This window comes from Vespa crabro, chromosome 3, assembly GCF_910589235.1.
Source record: "Vespa crabro chromosome 3, iyVesCrab1.2, whole genome shotgun sequence".
Taxonomy (NCBI): Eukaryota; Metazoa; Arthropoda; class Insecta; order Hymenoptera; family Vespidae; genus Vespa; species Vespa crabro.
This window is the reverse complement of record NC_060957.1, coordinates 8616059-8633000: the sequence shown is the minus strand read 5'-3', so window position 1 is coordinate 8633000 and position 16942 is coordinate 8616059. Positions and strand designations below refer to the sequence as shown.

The 16942-nt window shown below is 28.1% G+C and overlaps 2 protein-coding genes and 1 long non-coding RNA gene across 10 annotated transcripts; 2 read left to right on the top strand and 1 right to left on the bottom strand.

Annotated features, from left to right (window-relative positions):
* Positions 1 to 107: 107 nt before the first annotated feature.
* On the top strand, positions 108 to 7452 carry LOC124422566 (prohormone-2-like). Of its 2 annotated transcripts, XM_046959210.1 has the most exons (9): positions 109 to 270; positions 1655 to 1772; positions 1868 to 1960; positions 2041 to 2170; positions 2280 to 2489; positions 4032 to 4133; positions 4251 to 4318; positions 4397 to 4644; positions 4869 to 7452. In XM_046959210.1, exons 1-9 carry the CDS (start codon positions 259 to 261, stop codon positions 4956 to 4958), a joined length of 1071 nt encoding a protein of 356 aa, XP_046815166.1. In that variant the 5' UTR covers positions 109 to 258; the 3' UTR covers positions 4959 to 7452. The 2 variants fall into 2 exon arrangements, with proteins under 2 accessions (XP_046815167.1, XP_046815166.1); XM_046959211.1 differs by lacking the exon at positions 4032 to 4133 and having other exon boundaries at positions 108 to 270.
* On the bottom strand, positions 7444 to 8655 carry LOC124422567. 2 transcript variants are annotated; one of them, XR_006941881.1, is made up of 2 exons: positions 8514 to 8655; positions 7444 to 8120 (listed from the first exon to the last, which is right to left on the bottom strand). It is a non-coding gene; the product is annotated as an uncharacterized LOC124422567 (long non-coding RNA). The 2 variants fall into 2 exon arrangements; XR_006941882.1 differs by having other exon boundaries at positions 7444 to 8110; positions 8514 to 8640.
* Positions 8656 to 8894: 239 nt separating this feature from the next.
* Positions 8895 to 16458, top strand: LOC124422565 (FHIP family protein GI14169-like). Of its 6 annotated transcripts, XM_046959203.1 has the most exons (12): positions 8895 to 9034; positions 9157 to 9491; positions 9610 to 9821; positions 9923 to 10174; positions 10255 to 10405; positions 10504 to 10749; positions 11493 to 11540; positions 12455 to 12622; positions 12733 to 14010; positions 14095 to 14293; positions 14512 to 14668; positions 14745 to 16458. In XM_046959203.1, exons 2-12 carry the CDS (start codon positions 9291 to 9293, stop codon positions 14905 to 14907), a joined length of 3075 nt encoding a protein of 1024 aa, XP_046815159.1. In that variant the 5' UTR covers positions 8895 to 9034; positions 9157 to 9290; the 3' UTR covers positions 14908 to 16458. The 6 variants fall into 6 exon arrangements, 5 of the variants coding, with proteins under 5 accessions (XP_046815159.1, XP_046815162.1, XP_046815161.1 ...); XM_046959206.1 differs by lacking the exon at positions 14745 to 16458 and adding an exon at positions 14370 to 14439 and having other exon boundaries at positions 8921 to 9491; positions 14525 to 14666; XM_046959205.1 differs by lacking the exon at positions 14745 to 16458 and adding an exon at positions 14370 to 14439 and having other exon boundaries at positions 8921 to 9491; positions 14512 to 14652.
* Positions 16459 to 16942: the final 484 nt, after the last annotated feature.

Genomic DNA, 16942 nt, shown 5'->3' with positions numbered 1-16942 from the left:
GTATGTATATACTGAAGTAGCTATGTGTTTGAAGGGTAGATGGAGGGTGGGAGATGTGGGCTTGAGGTCGAGGGTGGGAGTAGTTGATCGACCGTACCCGCCACTGCTTTTCTAGTCGTCCTGCCGAGCCCCGACGTTCATTCCAGGCAGACCCGCCAAAGCCAAAAGGACGCAAACAAATCGCGCTGCAGATTTCAAAGGGACGAAAGGAAGTCCTCGAAGAGGATCAAACTTGTTCGCTCTATCTTTATCATCACGATGGATTTTAAGGTAAATTTTCTTTTCTTTTTAACTCGATTTATACGATTTAATGAATGTAAAATTATTTTTTTTTAATAATTTTTTAAAAAATTTAATAAATGTTTTTTTAATAATTTTTTTTTCGTCTTTATTTTTACATTACTTGAAAATCTGTTTCTTTCTTTCCTCTTTTATTTCTTGTCGTTTTTATTTATTTTTATACATATTAGATCTTTATAATTTTGTTTGGAATGAAATATTTATTAATTGAATATTTTATCAATTTTCCAAATTATTAAATTTGCCAAAAATAGGAATGAGAAAAAGTTAAGTAAGCTTAGTCTTATAATTAACATACGTGTCTTAACTTCTTATTTAATTTAATGTAATTTTTTATGTAGACATAAATAAATACGGCTCAAAAATATGAGCACCATTTTTTTCGTACCTTATAAACATGAAAAGAAAATATTTTAGGATAAATATCGGTAGCTACAGCTGACGTGACATTTACTGCAGGCATATAAGCGTGCTTTCTTAGATAGAAAATCATGCGATATTAATACGTTCTACGTAATCAAAAACGTCATAAGATACGTCATAGATAGAGGCATTTATCAATGAATGGATGATCACTGAAATATATCTTTAATTATGAGCGATGCAGCTGTGAGCATCGTGTAGCACGATAAGCGACTACAGTATACCTACATGCAACAAGTGTGCAATTTCTAGGTCTACTATATCCAACTTTCCTATATAGCTGTTGGCCCGCTTTAATTGAGGAAAACCCTCCATGCGATTAGATTATCTGCGATCAGATATTAATTAGGAAATGTAGGTCCAGATTTTAATTAGTAATCCGATATTATTGAAGAAGAAAAAAATTCTTTTAATAGCCGATTTTCAAGAATGTTTAATTTTTATTTATTTTTATTTATTTCTTATATATAAAACAGGACTTTACTAACTTAAACAGTTAGAATTAGTAAATGTACTGTGTCTATGATATTTAAAAAGTATGCTATAATATAACTACTATCCTGTGTTTCGTAGAAGTGTATTATTATATATAAAAAAAAGGATATAATAAAACGTTATCTCATCGACAATTTTATCCTATCTCAGAATATTATATTGTTTAAAAACTGAAACACGAACAAACATTTTCTTATAGAGCTTCCTACGAGGTATACCTATATATTAATTTTTGATCAGCTATGTATACTGAAAATAGACTCTTGACATTCCGCGTTACGTGACATTTAAACTCTTCTCTCTTTTTCTCTTCCATGATGACCTGATGCCTTTAATTGCTTATATTTAACGTGAAGCATCGTAAATCTTATCTAGTTTATAAAAAATATTCTCTAAATTTTTCTATAAAAAAACAATTGTAATGTATTTCTTGCAGATGCTTAATAGTTGGGCGTGTTTATTGATACTATGTACCCTAATTGTACTGAGCGTTTCCTTGCCTACGAGTTTGAAAGAGGATGCAAAGAAAACGGAACAAATAACGAGAACAAAACGTGAGAAAATTGATCACTCTATCGAATCGATCAAAAATTATCATATACATTCTCTTTAGGAAATAATAATTATTCTTGTAAACTTATATCTTTAGCGAAACGAGCTCAGGAAACGTTGATGTTCGGCAATCAACAAAATCGACAGCCTGAGAATAGAGGCAATCCGTATGTTTCAAGCACAGAAAAAAGTAAAGAACATTAGTAAAGCTTTGTTAAACGTAGTTAAGACAATCGTATCGAGAACGTACATGAAACTTTGTACTTTCAGGGGCATTAAACGCGGCAGGATTAGATGCTTTAAAGATATCACTTACAAAAGAAAACAAATTCCCTAATCCAAAATCTCCGAGAAACTCTTTGGAGCGCGAAGTATACAATCCGTACGATAAAAATTACGAGTAAGTTCGAGATTAATAATTGAATTAGATAGATTTGAAGTATTAATGGAATCTATTCTAGTCTGAAAAAATATCTCGATTGATAGCCTGTTTTAATATTTCTACGCAGATATGGAAAGGTTATCGTAACCGAAGAGGGTGACGAAATGCCGCATGTATGGGACGTAGCACCTTATGCTCGTTATTATATAGGCGACGATCGGCGAAAACGATCAGAAAAATTAATCCCAAATATTCGTACAACTACTATTCCACCAACGAGTACGGGATATCACACAGCTTATCAAACGCAACATTCTCCGATTCAAACAAAAAGAAGGTGAGCGAGAAAGTCATTGTCATTATCGATATCATTGGCATTACCATAAGTTCGAATTATTTTTCTTTTGATGACGTCGCACCTGTGGAATGGAAATCCCAGGGAAACTAAATCGAGCAGAACATACCCTGAACTACCTTTCACCACCCGTTCATTCCTTTCCCAAAGCTATCTCCCTTTTTCTTCGGCGCTTTTTCTCAATGGGGACGAGAGGGTCGACGAGAGGGTCGACGAGAGGGTCGACGAGAGGGCTGACGGGAGGGCGTTGCCCTCGGCAGGAACGGCGGTCGGCTTGACGACCGAGTCGTATTGAACAACTCAAAGATGTGTCGTCATCGTACTGATCAGTAACCTATTCTTAGTATCCAAGTATCTTTCGAAACTGATCTTATGAAAGCAATTCTTTTTTCATTTACAGTACGCAGAGTCGCATTTACTTAGATTCATATTTATTTAAGGGAATATTTCTGTGTATATGTATATACCTGTTTTACATTTTCTACGTAAGCGTTCTATTTTTATTTTCAAAAGCTATACACGATGAATATTTTGTTTGAACAAATGCCGATTGAATGTCATAGGTCATAGAGTGAATACTCAATGTTAGTAATATGATTAATAATAATATGGTTTGTCTAACGATAATATTTTGATCGAGGGAAGAAATAGGAGCGTTTTCGTTCAGAGAAAATTACTCAAGTCACCCTATATAGTTTGCTAGAACCCTCTTAAAAGCTTCCCCTCTTCATTCTCCTCCATCTACGTATTACGTACATAAACGTAAACGCGCACACTCTCTCACAAGTACGTAGATAAAGTTTGCTGCAGACTATGGATCGTTCGATACTAGTGACGCAAAAGAGGCTGGAGCTAGTAGTGGGGTTGAACGGTAAGGGGGGAAAGAGGGTGTTTTCTAGAGTAGTGTGACCGTACGAAAAGCTGAATGGAACCAGCCAGGAAAACTAGGTCACGGTATTACTGCCATTTGCTATATAGTCGGACAATCAGCTGACATCAACACTCAACTCTTTAAAAGTATTTCCTTCCTCGTTGCATTGTGAAAACTTCTTTGTTACGAACAAGAGATAGAAAATCTTGTGAATCTTTTTTAGTGAAAATTATTGGATAAATCAGTAAAGGTCATCATTAGTTAAAAATAAACGATAATTGGAAATAAATGTATCGAGTATTTAAATCCGATGAATCGATAAAAAACCAATGAATGTAAAGATATTTTTTTTCGTTTAGATAATCTTTCCACTCATTTTGTCAAAGCACGAAGCAACCGGAAGAAGTATTAGCATTATGAGACATGTGCTGTGGTGCGGTACAACATTTAATAGCGATATAGATTTTATGAACAAATAATAAATTATCGAGCGATTAAGATTTAAAAAAAGAAAAAAGTAATACTTGCAAAAAAAAAAGATTCCTTTCCGTTTGTTTTCGTTTTAATGCGATTTTCAAGGACGAAAGTAATCTTGTAATTTAAAAATATCTGAACGATTCGAATTTATGAGTTCTGTTATACAATCCTTTTAGCATTCCTATCTATGCGGAACCACGTTATAAACGCGATGTGGAAATTCATCCTGAACCTGCATGGACTCTTTTATCAATGTGGGAGAATGGACACCGCAACAGGTTACGATCCATTACGTACTTATACACGCGTACTTCGGTCGATAACTTTGAATTTGCTTTGATGTAAATTAATACTTTGCTATTATTCAATTTATAAATCGTTACGAATTTTTACAGATATACGAACGAGGAATATGATAACGAAGAAGACGCTGATCCGTTGGAAGAAGAAGATCCCAGAAATGGTAACAATCCTATACAAATTTTTAGTTCGTTGGATAGAAATTTGAATAACTTTATTATTAATAAATAATTTTTAACAGCTCTCGCTTGGATGAATGTTCCTGCATATTCTTCTTATCGATATGGTACAGATACCCTCTCACCTTCTGATATCGGTATCGTGCATACTCACCCATCAGGTTATTACGACCAATATGAAAATCAATACGGGCAACAATTAGATAATGGTGGTGCGCATCCTTATGTCAATCAGTATGGCACTCTTTATTCTCAAGACTCATATTATCCCACGGAGAGGAAATATATGGTTGCGAAAAAACGAGCACCGGTAAAACGCGATAATATTACAAATATTTCATAAGATTAGATACTTTTACTTCATTTTTTTTTCCTTTTTTTCTTTTTTCTTTTTTCTTTTTTTTTCTTTTTTTTTTTTTTTTTAAACTCTATAACGTAGACAAAGGTGAAAATAAAACAGTACTTATAATGTGAAGAGACTTAAAAAGACAATTTGTCAAAATTATTTCCTAATTATTAACTTATTCATTTCAGAGTTACGATCCGTACGTTAATATCGTTCCATTACAAATGGGCATCCAACAGCGTGGTTATCCTCCCTATCCGCATCATATGGTTTATTAATTTATTAGCGTAAATTAACCATACTTGAAAAATTTTCTATTTTATCAAGAATATTGGAAAAAGAAAAAGAGAGTTTGCGAAACTGTTGCGTGCGAGCTCACTTTGATTTGGGCATATTGTACGACAGATTTCTCGTAGACACTTCTCTTTAACTATATAATCCTTTATCGCGAATGAAAAAGTACCCGAGAATCCAAGACTATTCATTTTCAAAAACACGGTGCTGGAAAAGACTTCTTTCAATTTGCAAGAATTTACTGAGACAGAAATACCATGGTTCCTTTAACAAATCATGTTTGCGCGTATGCACACACGCGTAGATAGAAATGTATATAAGTATGAATTTTCTATATACTTTTATTTTGTTTTGTTGTTGTTTTCTTATTATTTTTATTTTTTTTGAATTTTCATCCACACATTTGTTAACGATTGATCTTATGATTTTTGTTTACCTTCTTGATTAATCAAGTTTATGTTATTAATTGAGAGTTTTATATATTATATTATACTTTATGTTAAAGTTTTATTTAAAAATGTTCATTTTATCCGTTATTTTCTAATTCGAATTTTTATTTTTATATGAAGAAAAGACTGCTATTACTTGCATGATGAACAAATGTGATTGTAGTTAGAAAGTTTTACCTGCCTAAAAACACACACGAGTAAAATAAAAAAAAAAAAATGGAAGATATTCTTCAGCACATTCTTGCAATTTGTTATTTAAAATTAATAAATTTTTTTCAAGTTCTCTTTATCGAATTTCCATTGTTATAATACGATCGACGAATGAACAATTATAAAATGAAAGGAATTTATTTTCGAATTGTTTTTATAATTAATCGTGTACTTATAATGAGACATTCATAAAATTAACAAAAGATATGAAATTAAATTAAAATCAGAGCCTCTTTGCATAACAAAGATGACAATGATTGCAATTTTCAAAAATGCATACATTTGACATAAAACGTCAATATATCCTTTATTCAATTGACACTCGTCGATTGACGCACAATTTCAAAGAAATCATCATGTATTTCGTATACTCTACAATAACGCGACATATCATCATATTTATTAAAAAAAAAAAGAGTGCAGATTAATCGAAGGAAATATTTACTAAAGTTTCGAAAAAGTAAAAGTATAAATTAAAAATACAAATTAAAATGACACCGTTCTATGAATGCAATAATCACAAGATCTTATGTTACTTATGTTAAATCACTATTATATTTATCTATACTAATTTAAGAGAAAGCGATAGCGAAATATTAAGTGTGTCCATAGGGATAAGACCGAGCAGTGTTTGAAAATATTTTTTCTCTATATGAAAATACAGCTCACATGGCCTTCCATAATGTATACTCTGAGGAGACTGAATAATCGCTTTCTCATTGGCCCATTTCGATACAATAAAGAAATTAATTAATTAATTAATTAAAGCGATGACTCGAAATACAATAGCGCTGACTGACGAGAAACCATAGCTTTTAATGCTTTTGGTAATCGTTTAGTATACTTACGATTAGATTTATTTAGAATAAGTAGAAATGATTATGAAGAAAAATAATTCAGTATTGCCAAGTAATTAATATTAAATAGAAAAGTGTTTATTAGTATAAATTTAATGAAAAAAATTGATCAACTGGATTTATTACCTTCTACTTTTTTACTAATATTTTACAAAACTGCAGTAAGGAATATTAATTGTGTTAAAAGTAGTAAAATGATAAAAAAGGTAGCAGAAAGTTACTTGCTATCGTTAATTATTTTTGTTTCTTTCTCTAAAGCGGATTGAGATTTGAATATGGAAAAGAAATTGCGATCTTCATATGATTTCTTTTACATAACTCCTTAATTTTATAATGTTATTATTAAATATAAATTCGCTTAATACGATATGTAACTTCATCATCGTCAACCATATTACTATCTTAATATATCGTCCCTCGTCTATTTTGATGTTGTGCAACATAATACAGATTATTTCAATGCAAAGCAAAATCTTATCTTTCTTAATGTATGATATATTTTCGATATAAACAAAAATGAAAATTGTTGCACATAAGAATGAAATATTATAAACTTTATATTTTCCTCTGTATTATATAAATAATTATGATAAGTATTACCGATTATTCTATATTTTATAAGTTGATAATTATCATGATATAATATACGAGTAAATAATTATATACTTAAATTAAATGTGTAAAATGAGTTTTTCTTTTTATGTTGGAACTGAAACCGTAAAAAATCATGTTTTCTAAAAAAATGATATAAAAGATTTTAATGATTGTGACTTTAACTAAAAATAATACATGTATAGTGTCTTGTTGTGCGCATATCTAAATTTCGTTGACATTAGGTAATGATATTATATCCTTTAATGAACATCCTTAAACTATTATTAAAATTGTTTTAATTATGCAAAGCATTATATTCAATATTTGAAAAAATGCAATGAATAAAAACACGGAACTCGTAGTATTTATATTTATATTTTTATTACCTACATCTTCTAATTTATATGTTCTATCTTTTTTTATAGATTCTTTAGACATAAGATCATTACACTTTAGTTCTTTTCATTTTATTAATTGTTAAAGACTATTCATCATTCCTGATTTTATAATGGTTTACGCTAACAATGAGTACAAGCGTAATTCTTTAACGATTTTGATAAAAAAGATCTCATTTTAAAGATGAAGATTTAAGCGAGGATATAGCTTTTTGGAACTTTTGGAAAAGCTTTATTTTCTTTGAAAAAAAATCGCATCAAAAAATAAGGTTTTTAAAGCAATAATTTATACATAAAAATAAAGCTTTATAAAAAATTTGAAAAAATCATGTTCTCGCTTAAACCTTCATCTTTAAAATGAGATTCCCTATCTTGTCCGTACGGAAGAATGAATCTCTCTGTATTTAATGCGGAAAGATTTCAAACTCCCGTGTAAAAATCCAAATCCCTCGATAATAAATCGACGATAAATCGAGCGCATGAAAAGGAACAGAAAATCTGGGGTGAATATTTTGAAGGTCGCTCTATCCAAGTAAAGTCAAAGTACCTAAATCGAGCTCGACTTGTCCCTATTGAAAGAAATTGTCCAGCTCAAGGGATCTTCCCAAGGATCTACAACCAAGAACTCCATCTGAAAGAAACTAGAAATGTTTAAACAATTATAAAATTACCAAAAATATTAATTTTTTAATCTAAGAAAGAAAAGAGAAAACTTCGTTGTTTCCTCGTCGGAATGCGTAAGAAAACTGGATCGATAAATATAAAAGTCCGTCAAATCTATATTTTTGTTGATATTAAACGTATTCTACGACGTGGAGATCAAAATTTACCTGTGTTTAAATATTAAATGGAAATTATTTTATGTTAATCACATATTACGAGTTATGTAATGTTTGAACAAGTATATATTATTGTTTAAATATTAATTTGTTGTACTCCATGTACATTATACATCGTTTAAATAATTATAAAATTATCGAAAGTATTAATTGTTTAATCTCAGACGTTTGGAAATAGAGAGCTTCGATACTTACTTATCGAACTGCGAAAAAAAACTGGATTGATAAATGTCAAAATCGATCGGACGTTTGTTTTATTGTCTATACTCATCGCTAAAGTTACATACGCCACGAACGATAGGTGGTGAACAGTCTTAAGGATACTTAATATTTCCTACTTTATTGATAGATAGAATGAAATGGAATTATGAATAAGTGCCATCTGATGGAATGGAATAACATTGAATGCGTTGATAAAAAAAAAAATTAAAAATTAACTATTTGGAAATTTATTTATCTAATTAATTTATCTCAAATTGTTATAATCATATCTATTTATAATTACAATATTCGTATATAATAAATCGTCATAAATTACAATCAATATAACTATTGTATTATTTTGATTGAAATGTAATAAGTAATTGGTACACCTCGTGTCAAGTACAATTTTGGTTGTCATCCCTGATCATAATATTCTTTTTAATCACTGAAGAATAGATAATTGTGGATCACGACAAGTGGACTTTAATGTCGATGTATCATTATAGTGATAAGTTGGTGCAGAATAATTTCCTTATTTAAAAAGCATGTTAAGGTCGAAATGGCATATAATTCGACTTATCGTATTCGTCCTGGCACAGTTGGCTTATTGAATATGTATTTTTTTTTATCGTAGTGGCTTTGTACAGGTGGGCGATTAACGCATTAAGTTAGACATTTTTGACAAGCACTTTGTTAATTGTGTTTTTAAACATTGCACGCTTATTGTGTGCGAGAAACGATCGTTAATGTGCTATACGGAAAATATGAATGAGCATTAAATGGTTTCCAATTCTCGAAGTGTATAAATTTTTCTTAAAAATGAGTTGGTTACGAAATAGTCCATTGAGGACAAGTTTTACCAAACAACGATCTAGAGATTCACCACCAAAAGATGCCGATCCATCAGCATGCTATGATAGTTTTTGCAAGCATTGGCAACAAGCTTATGAAATTATTTTACATACTATTGTAAGTTAGACAAAAAACTAGATGTAGTAATAAAAAATATATTCTACATACACAATCTTCAATAAATGTATAATATATTAAATTTATTATACTTAGTCATGTAATTGTATCTTTATAGCCACCAAAGGGAATACCTAGTCAAGATGATGTTCTTGGTGTTGTTAATCATATTGACCAGATGGTAACTCTTTTAGTATTAGAACTTAGAGAGTCTACGTCTTCCAAGCATTATCGTCAAAATTCTAGTGCGACACATTCTCCGTGTCTAGAGTACTTATTAAGTGAGAATTTGCTTGTAAAATTATATGAATGGAGTGTACATACTGGAAGGTAAATATTTTAATTGATTTTATTATATATATTTTTCAAATATAAGTGAAAGTATTACAAGTATTTCCTATTGTTCTTGTTAAATATAATTTTACTTTCAGATTTAATAATGCTGTTCGCTTAGAACAACTTAAACTTTATGAATTATTAGTATCATACAGTGGCACATTGCTTGCACATGAGCCAGTAACAAGGCCATTGTTAAGATTATTAGAAGAATGTGCTAATGATATTATGCCTTTGGAAGTAGAAAAAAAATTAGTTGTCCTATTAAACCAATTATGTGTAGCTTTAATGCAAAATATGGCTTTATTGGATTTATTTTTTCATTCAACATCAACTGGAAAAAATAAGTTAATAGAAACAAATTATTTATTTTATAATTGTACGTAAAGATATTTCTCATGCTAATATGTTCCGCATAAATTTTCAGATTTATTATTTTTACGTTATTGATACCTCACGTTCATAGGGAAGGAGGTATTGGACAACAATCTCGAGATGCAATGCTACTATGTATGTCTCTTTCCAAGAAAAATGATGAAATTGGATTATATATTGCTGATCAATCCAACATTTGTCCAGTAAATTATATTTTTTAATCTAAAAAGAATTTCTAGAAATAAAACAAACAATGTTGTATAAAGTTACAATATAAAAGAAAAATTTTATATTTCACTAGGTATTAGCTACAGGTTTGAGTGGTCTTTATTCTTTATTACCTCGAAAACTTAATATTGAAACAGATGATTGGCATCGTTTAACACCTGATGATGTTAATGATATACCAGCACTTATACAACTTATGAATTCTTTGGAGTTTTGTAATGCTGTTGCACAAATTGCTCATCCTATGGTTCAAAAACAATTACTTGAATTTTTATATCATGGATTTCTGGTACCTGTAATGGGACCTGCTTTATTACAGGTAAGTATAAGAATTTTAAGCACAATAAATCTACATTTTATGATTTTGCACATAACTTATGTCTGATAAAGAAAGGTATTCATTTTATACAAGCAGTGCACTTTGTAATATTATAAACCATTAAATTAATTTTTATACAATTAAATTTTTATGATACAAGAAAATAAATGAAATTTAACAATTCGACAGTTTATTAACATTTTTAATTGCTTTTCTTATTAAAAATTATTTGTATTACACCATTTGTAGTTTTTTCTTATTTTATTTTATTTATTGTTATATCTACACATGCAAAACACATAGAAACTCTTATTTGATTAATCAAAGCACACGCAATTTGAAACACATTAAAACTGATAAAAGTTTATCACTAATTCTTAATAATGCCTATCAAATAGTGAACAGTTGAACATTTACAAACTTAGTTCTAAATTATTTCTATGATAATTTATGTTTTTGTAAAAAATCATTAAAGAAATACTATATTTAATAACATACAATTAAGGAAATTTTACCATTTTATATATTATAAATATAAATAAATTAAATTACTTTTGTAATACATAGAAATAATAAGTATATGCATATTATCTATGTCTAGCACTGCTTAATATTTTGTGTATTCTTTATTATGGTGTTGGTACTGCTAAAACTCAATTTTCATGGTAATAAAGCATAAGTCATTGATGTTGTCCTTTATGATTGTTGGTGGCTATCTGGTGATACGCTCATGGTGCTCCTAGGATTCTCTTGGCTTGACTCTAGAACAGCTAGATGCACCAGAGCACCGGGTTAGTACAAAATATATTTTTGGGTATATAAAGATAGTATCTCAGTCAACAAAGAAAACTTTTAATATGATAATTTAAGAGAAGATAAATTACATTTCTCTTTAAACTTAGCATTTTTTGCTGAAATACTGTCTTCGCTGAGATCTTACTACAAAAAACATATAACTTATGAACTACATATGTAATTTTATAAGACAAAATATTGATCAGTAAATTTATTTTAACAAATAAAAGAATAAAACTCTGTTTCACTTTATAAATATTTTGTCTTACATTATATATGACATTACTACAACATCATATAAAATATGATGTTAAATAAATGATTGTAGTTTATAAGAAACAATATAAATGTGTTTACTTATGCTTACAATATTGTTTAACCATCTTTTAATTTTATTTCAGCTTTATTTATTAAATTGCCTTTTTGTAATTTATATTTTAATGCAATGTGCTTTTTGTAAATTTATGCTTCATAAAGTTATCTTAAGTAAATGGTACTGGTTTCTCTTAACAATTAAATTTTAATACTTATTCATTTTATTTTACTTTTTAGCACAGTATTTTAAGTTAATTACTTAAGCCATTTAACTATTTTTTTTTTTAACAAAATGCTAATATAAAACTTTTGTATTTATCTCTGAGTACCCTTCTTTTATCACATAAAGCAAATATGTATCTACATTTTTTTTTTTAAAGTTTACCAGATTAAACAATAGCACTAAGTAATTTTTTAATACATAAGATAGCAAATGTTAAAATTTTATTACTCTTTAAAAAATTAATAAAAAAATCGTCAAGGTTATAATCTTTTTTACTGTGACATCTGTAAGAATTAATAATTTGAAAGTGTTTTTTAATATTTTAATAACAATCTAGTAATTTTGTATAATTTTTCTCTGTAATATTTTTAGACAACTGTGGATGAATTAGTAGCAGCTACAGCTTACTTTGATTTGTTTCTTCGATCTGTAACAGAACCAGGTCTATTGAGATCATTAGTTAGATTTTTACTTGAAGATAACTATGACGAATGTAGGATATTGGATAGTCTTATACAAAGAATATCTTCTAGATCAAGGGTACATATCTAACATATATTTTATTATATTCTTTATAAATAAAGTTTAATATAATTATAATATTCTTGTATTATAATATTGTATATTTTTAAATGTTTCTCTTTTTATAGTTATGTATTGTAACTTTGGGACTGTTTGAAACCTTGATTAACTTAAACTGCGAAGATGTAATGTTGGAACTATGTTTAGGGGCATTGAGCCCTTGTTCTCATGTAATGTTATCTCAGCGCCGAAGATTGAAAGATATAGATCCTTTTGGACGTGGTGCCGAAAAATTTTTAGCTTTGATACCAAGCTGTTGTTCTCCATTTTCTCCTTTGGCAACATCACCTACTTCATTACCAAGCACTTTGTCAGTTTCTCGTGAAGAATCTTTAAATAACACATCTGATGCATTAAAATCATTACCATTGTCAATAAATTATGGTACCAGAATATCAGACAGTCTATATGGAAATTACCATGCTTATCTTTGTGATGCTAGACAAAAGATAACAGCTTGTAGGATAGCATGTTGTAACTGGTCATCTCGTTACGATGGAGAGATATCTAAAGATAGCAATACTGGAAGTGCAGTTACTTTAACAGATGAAAATACATTACTTGATCAATCAACAAAAAAAATAGAAAAAAATGTGGTACAGTCTTCAGAAACACATTCAACTACTGCGATTGATACAAAAGAAAATATTTTTACAGATAATATATTAGCTAATATTCAAAATTTATTAGAAAATAAAGAATTAACAAAAAAAATATTCAATACAGAGTTGCCAGTAACATCAGATGTAGTATTATCACTTGAGGAACAAGCTAAATTAGATGCTGATATTGCTGAATTATTAAATGAAAATATAGGTTCTTCAGAACCTGTTGTTGAAACATTATTAACAGGAGATAAAAAAGGTTCTGATAGTGGTATTGATGATTCAAATACAGCTATGAATTCTCTGTTATCATTGGGAGAAAGTAGTGGTTATGAAAGTTTTGCATTTAAAGGATCATCAGAATCAACACTAGAAAATGAGCCAAATGCAAATCAAATAAATGAACATGAAGAAATAAATGTAGAATGCAATCATGAGCCTAATGTACTTTTCCATGATATTGTAGAATCTAATTCTCTAATATCAGAAGAATTAATGATAAGTAAACAAAGCAAAGATACCGCATGTCGTCAAGACATATTTAATGGACAACCAAATGTTGGTATATTTTTGGATGTTATTTTAAGAAAATTGGAATGTATGACGAGCAATAATCTATATGTCAATTTACATTTAACTGGTCTTATAAGTAGATTAGCAATTTATCCACAACCATTGTTGCAATCATTTTTATTGAATCATTCATTGGTGTTCCAGCCTAGTATTAGATCATTATTTCAGGTCAGTTAATGCTATCATTAATATGTCATAATTTAAGTATTATATAAACTAATTTTTTATTGATATTTGATATACTTTTTATAGGTGCTTGCATCTTTAAAGCGTAAAATAGACCAATATTTATTCAAACACGATAATGTCGACCTATTAGTAGACCAAGCTAGATCATTTTTAATTGGTCGCGAAGATAGATTAGTAAATGCACGCAAAAATGCATTAGAAGCTACTGCACAGTTTGCATGCAGTAAGAGGAATTCCTTAACAAGCGACTCATTTTTAAGAGGTATCATTTCTTTCCTAAACATAATTTAAAGTTTAGGCATATATTTTATCATCTTGTTTATCTTTAATGCATACGGACATGTGTGTAACGCATGTATTGGTTACCATGAAGAAGTACTCTATTTTGAAAATATTTATATAACATAGGTGAATATAAAAAGGTTGCAGGTACCAACATATTATTAATTTTTATTTTTCATATCACTTCTAACTGTTTAGGTGAACCTAAAAGGAGAAGCTTAACATCGTCCTTTACACAAATGTTCAGAAGAGCAAGTAATACATCTGGCTCAGTTAGTTTAACAAATTCTATCAGTCAACCATCTAGTATATCAGAGAATCAATTAGAATCTGTAGGATTTGGGACAGGTTACCGGTAAGATTTATATATTTAAGCATTTTTAAAAGATAAAAATTGCGTAATATTTAATACGAAAAATTTGTATTAATAGGTATTATATCAGATCATCGTGGGAGTCTCCAAGTGAAATAACCTCAGTACAAAATATAGTATTATGTGCAGTTGTATTAGATGAATGGTTGAAAGAATTGGCAGCTATTACTCAAGAACATGCCATCATGTCATTTACAAATGGTTTAGAACATAAAACATAATACAAGAATCTGTAATGATAGAATTGCTAAATTAATCTAAAGGGTGCATAGGTACTAGTAAAAGATAAAACAGCTTTATGAAAAATAAATTTTCATAAATAAGTGTTCATTTTCTTTTGGCAGGGTTGTTAGAATTAGTTACAAATTATAAGATGTATTACATTTTCAAAAAGTTGTAATAATTTTAATCTGTATAAGATTTTTATTATATACACTATTATTATGCTTTTTTATCACTTTGAACTATAGCATCATATTTGAAGGCAAATTACTTTAACTTTTTTCTGAATAATTAGAATTTAATTATTAATTATTTTCACAATTGATTAGATTTCATTTATAAGTTACATATACGTATATATGTTACTTATATATGTATATTATAAACTTGTATTATAAACATAAAATTACCTGAGGCATTCTTATAGTATATATTCTACAAGTCGTAAACACAAAAATCTATGAAAATATTAAGAAAGAGAGAGACGAGAGTATTTATTATTTTTATTTTATTCAGTGTTTTTATTTATCAAATAAAATAATGTACAGTTTCATCAAAATAACGTTGGGGCAAGTAAGCATCAATTCTTAATAAAGTTTAAGCTCGAACATCATGCTTTACAATATTCAATATAATTTATATCAGAGGATTTCTTAATGAATTACAGAGCTCAAAATGATTCTTAAGGAAAATGTATATTTTTTATTTTTTACTGGAATTTTCTATTTCATACAAATTTAAAATATATAGTGGCTATTCTTTATGAAAAATGTAAATAAGTAATATCTATTTTTTATGACATATATATGATTTTATTGTTATTTAATATATACTAATATTTTGATGTTTCTTGTTAATGATACGTACTTATATTAATTGAAATAAGTTTTACATATTACTTACATTTTTAAAGCAAAATATAAATACTCTTATAGCTTTTTTATGTAATATACTACTAACATATAAATATTATTAAGATAACATATATTTTAAACATTACAGAACTGTAAGAGTTATTTGGCTTGTTTTACGATTATAATTTTATTTAGGAGTGTTAATATTGTCAAATATATCAAAATATCATTTAATATCTTTTTTAAGTATAACAAAAATATTGTGTTATTTGTGATAAAATTAACAAGTTTTTGATGCATTCTTGTTATATTTATATTATATAAAATATTATTCTTGCCAATATATTACAATAATCATGAGAAAATCAAACATAAATATAACATATCAAGGTCTAGATTTAAATATTCAGAATAAAAATATTAATTCTGATATTTTTAAATATTAATATTTGATATTACTTTTGATATAAGCACAAAGATTATATTAGATGGTATAAAAGGTGCAATTTCATATAATGTAAATCAAGCTAATAATTTTTTTAGTTTTAATATTATATTTTCTATTATTCATTTGTACATTTCATTGTTAGATTCTTGCCTCAATGTGATATTATAATTGTGATTATATAAAAATTATAAAATTACCTTGTTAAAACTATTTCTCTAGTGGAAAATAAAATATGAAGTTAAAATTTATTAAAAACGATCGAATATTGATGAAATTTTCCGAAAAATTATTAATTGTTATTGATTATAATGATGATCATGTTATATTGTTCCATTTAAATTAATATTTATAAAAAATCATTGTTATAAATAATATGTTAGCATAATTAAAAAATGCATACTTCGTTTTTTAAACTATAATGTTTCCTAATGCAAATTATATATTTTTTTATAAATAGGTATATGTGCATTCTATTTTTCTATAAATAGTAAATACGTTTCAAAAAATTTTGAACAATAATCAAATTCATGATCAATTGATGGTTTTAACTTCCACTAATATTGACAGTGCTGTTTTTATAATAATCTGTCGATAATATAGAGCGTGACATAAAGATCATAAAAATCTCTAACCGCAATACAGATGAATTGCAAAAACAATAATTCTCTAAATTTTATTAATAATATGTTATGAATGTTATTAATTGCCTCAATAAATTTAATACTATAAAAT

What these genes read in the sequence shown, in the direction of transcription:
- LOC124422566 (XM_046959210.1), top strand. An exon ending in TGTTTCAAGCACAGAAAAAA is followed by an intron (nt 1,961 to 2,040) that starts GTAAAGAACATT and finishes TTGTACTTTCAG; the next exon opens with GGGCATTAAACGCGGCAGGA. An exon ending in CCGATTCAAACAAAAAGAAG is followed by an intron (nt 2,490 to 4,031) that starts GTGAGCGAGAAA and finishes CAATCCTTTTAG; the next exon opens with CATTCCTATCTATGCGGAAC.
- LOC124422565 (XM_046959203.1), top strand. Translation starts at nt 9,291, where the DNA reads ATGAGCATTAAATGGTTTCCAATTCTCGAAGTGTATAAATTTTTCTTA. An exon ending in AAATTATTTTACATACTATT is followed by an intron (nt 9,492 to 9,609) that starts GTAAGTTAGACA and finishes GTATCTTTATAG; the next exon opens with CCACCAAAGGGAATACCTAG. An exon ending in GGATTTGGGACAGGTTACCG is followed by an intron (nt 14,669 to 14,744) that starts GTAAGATTTATA and finishes TTGTATTAATAG; the next exon opens with GTATTATATCAGATCATCGT.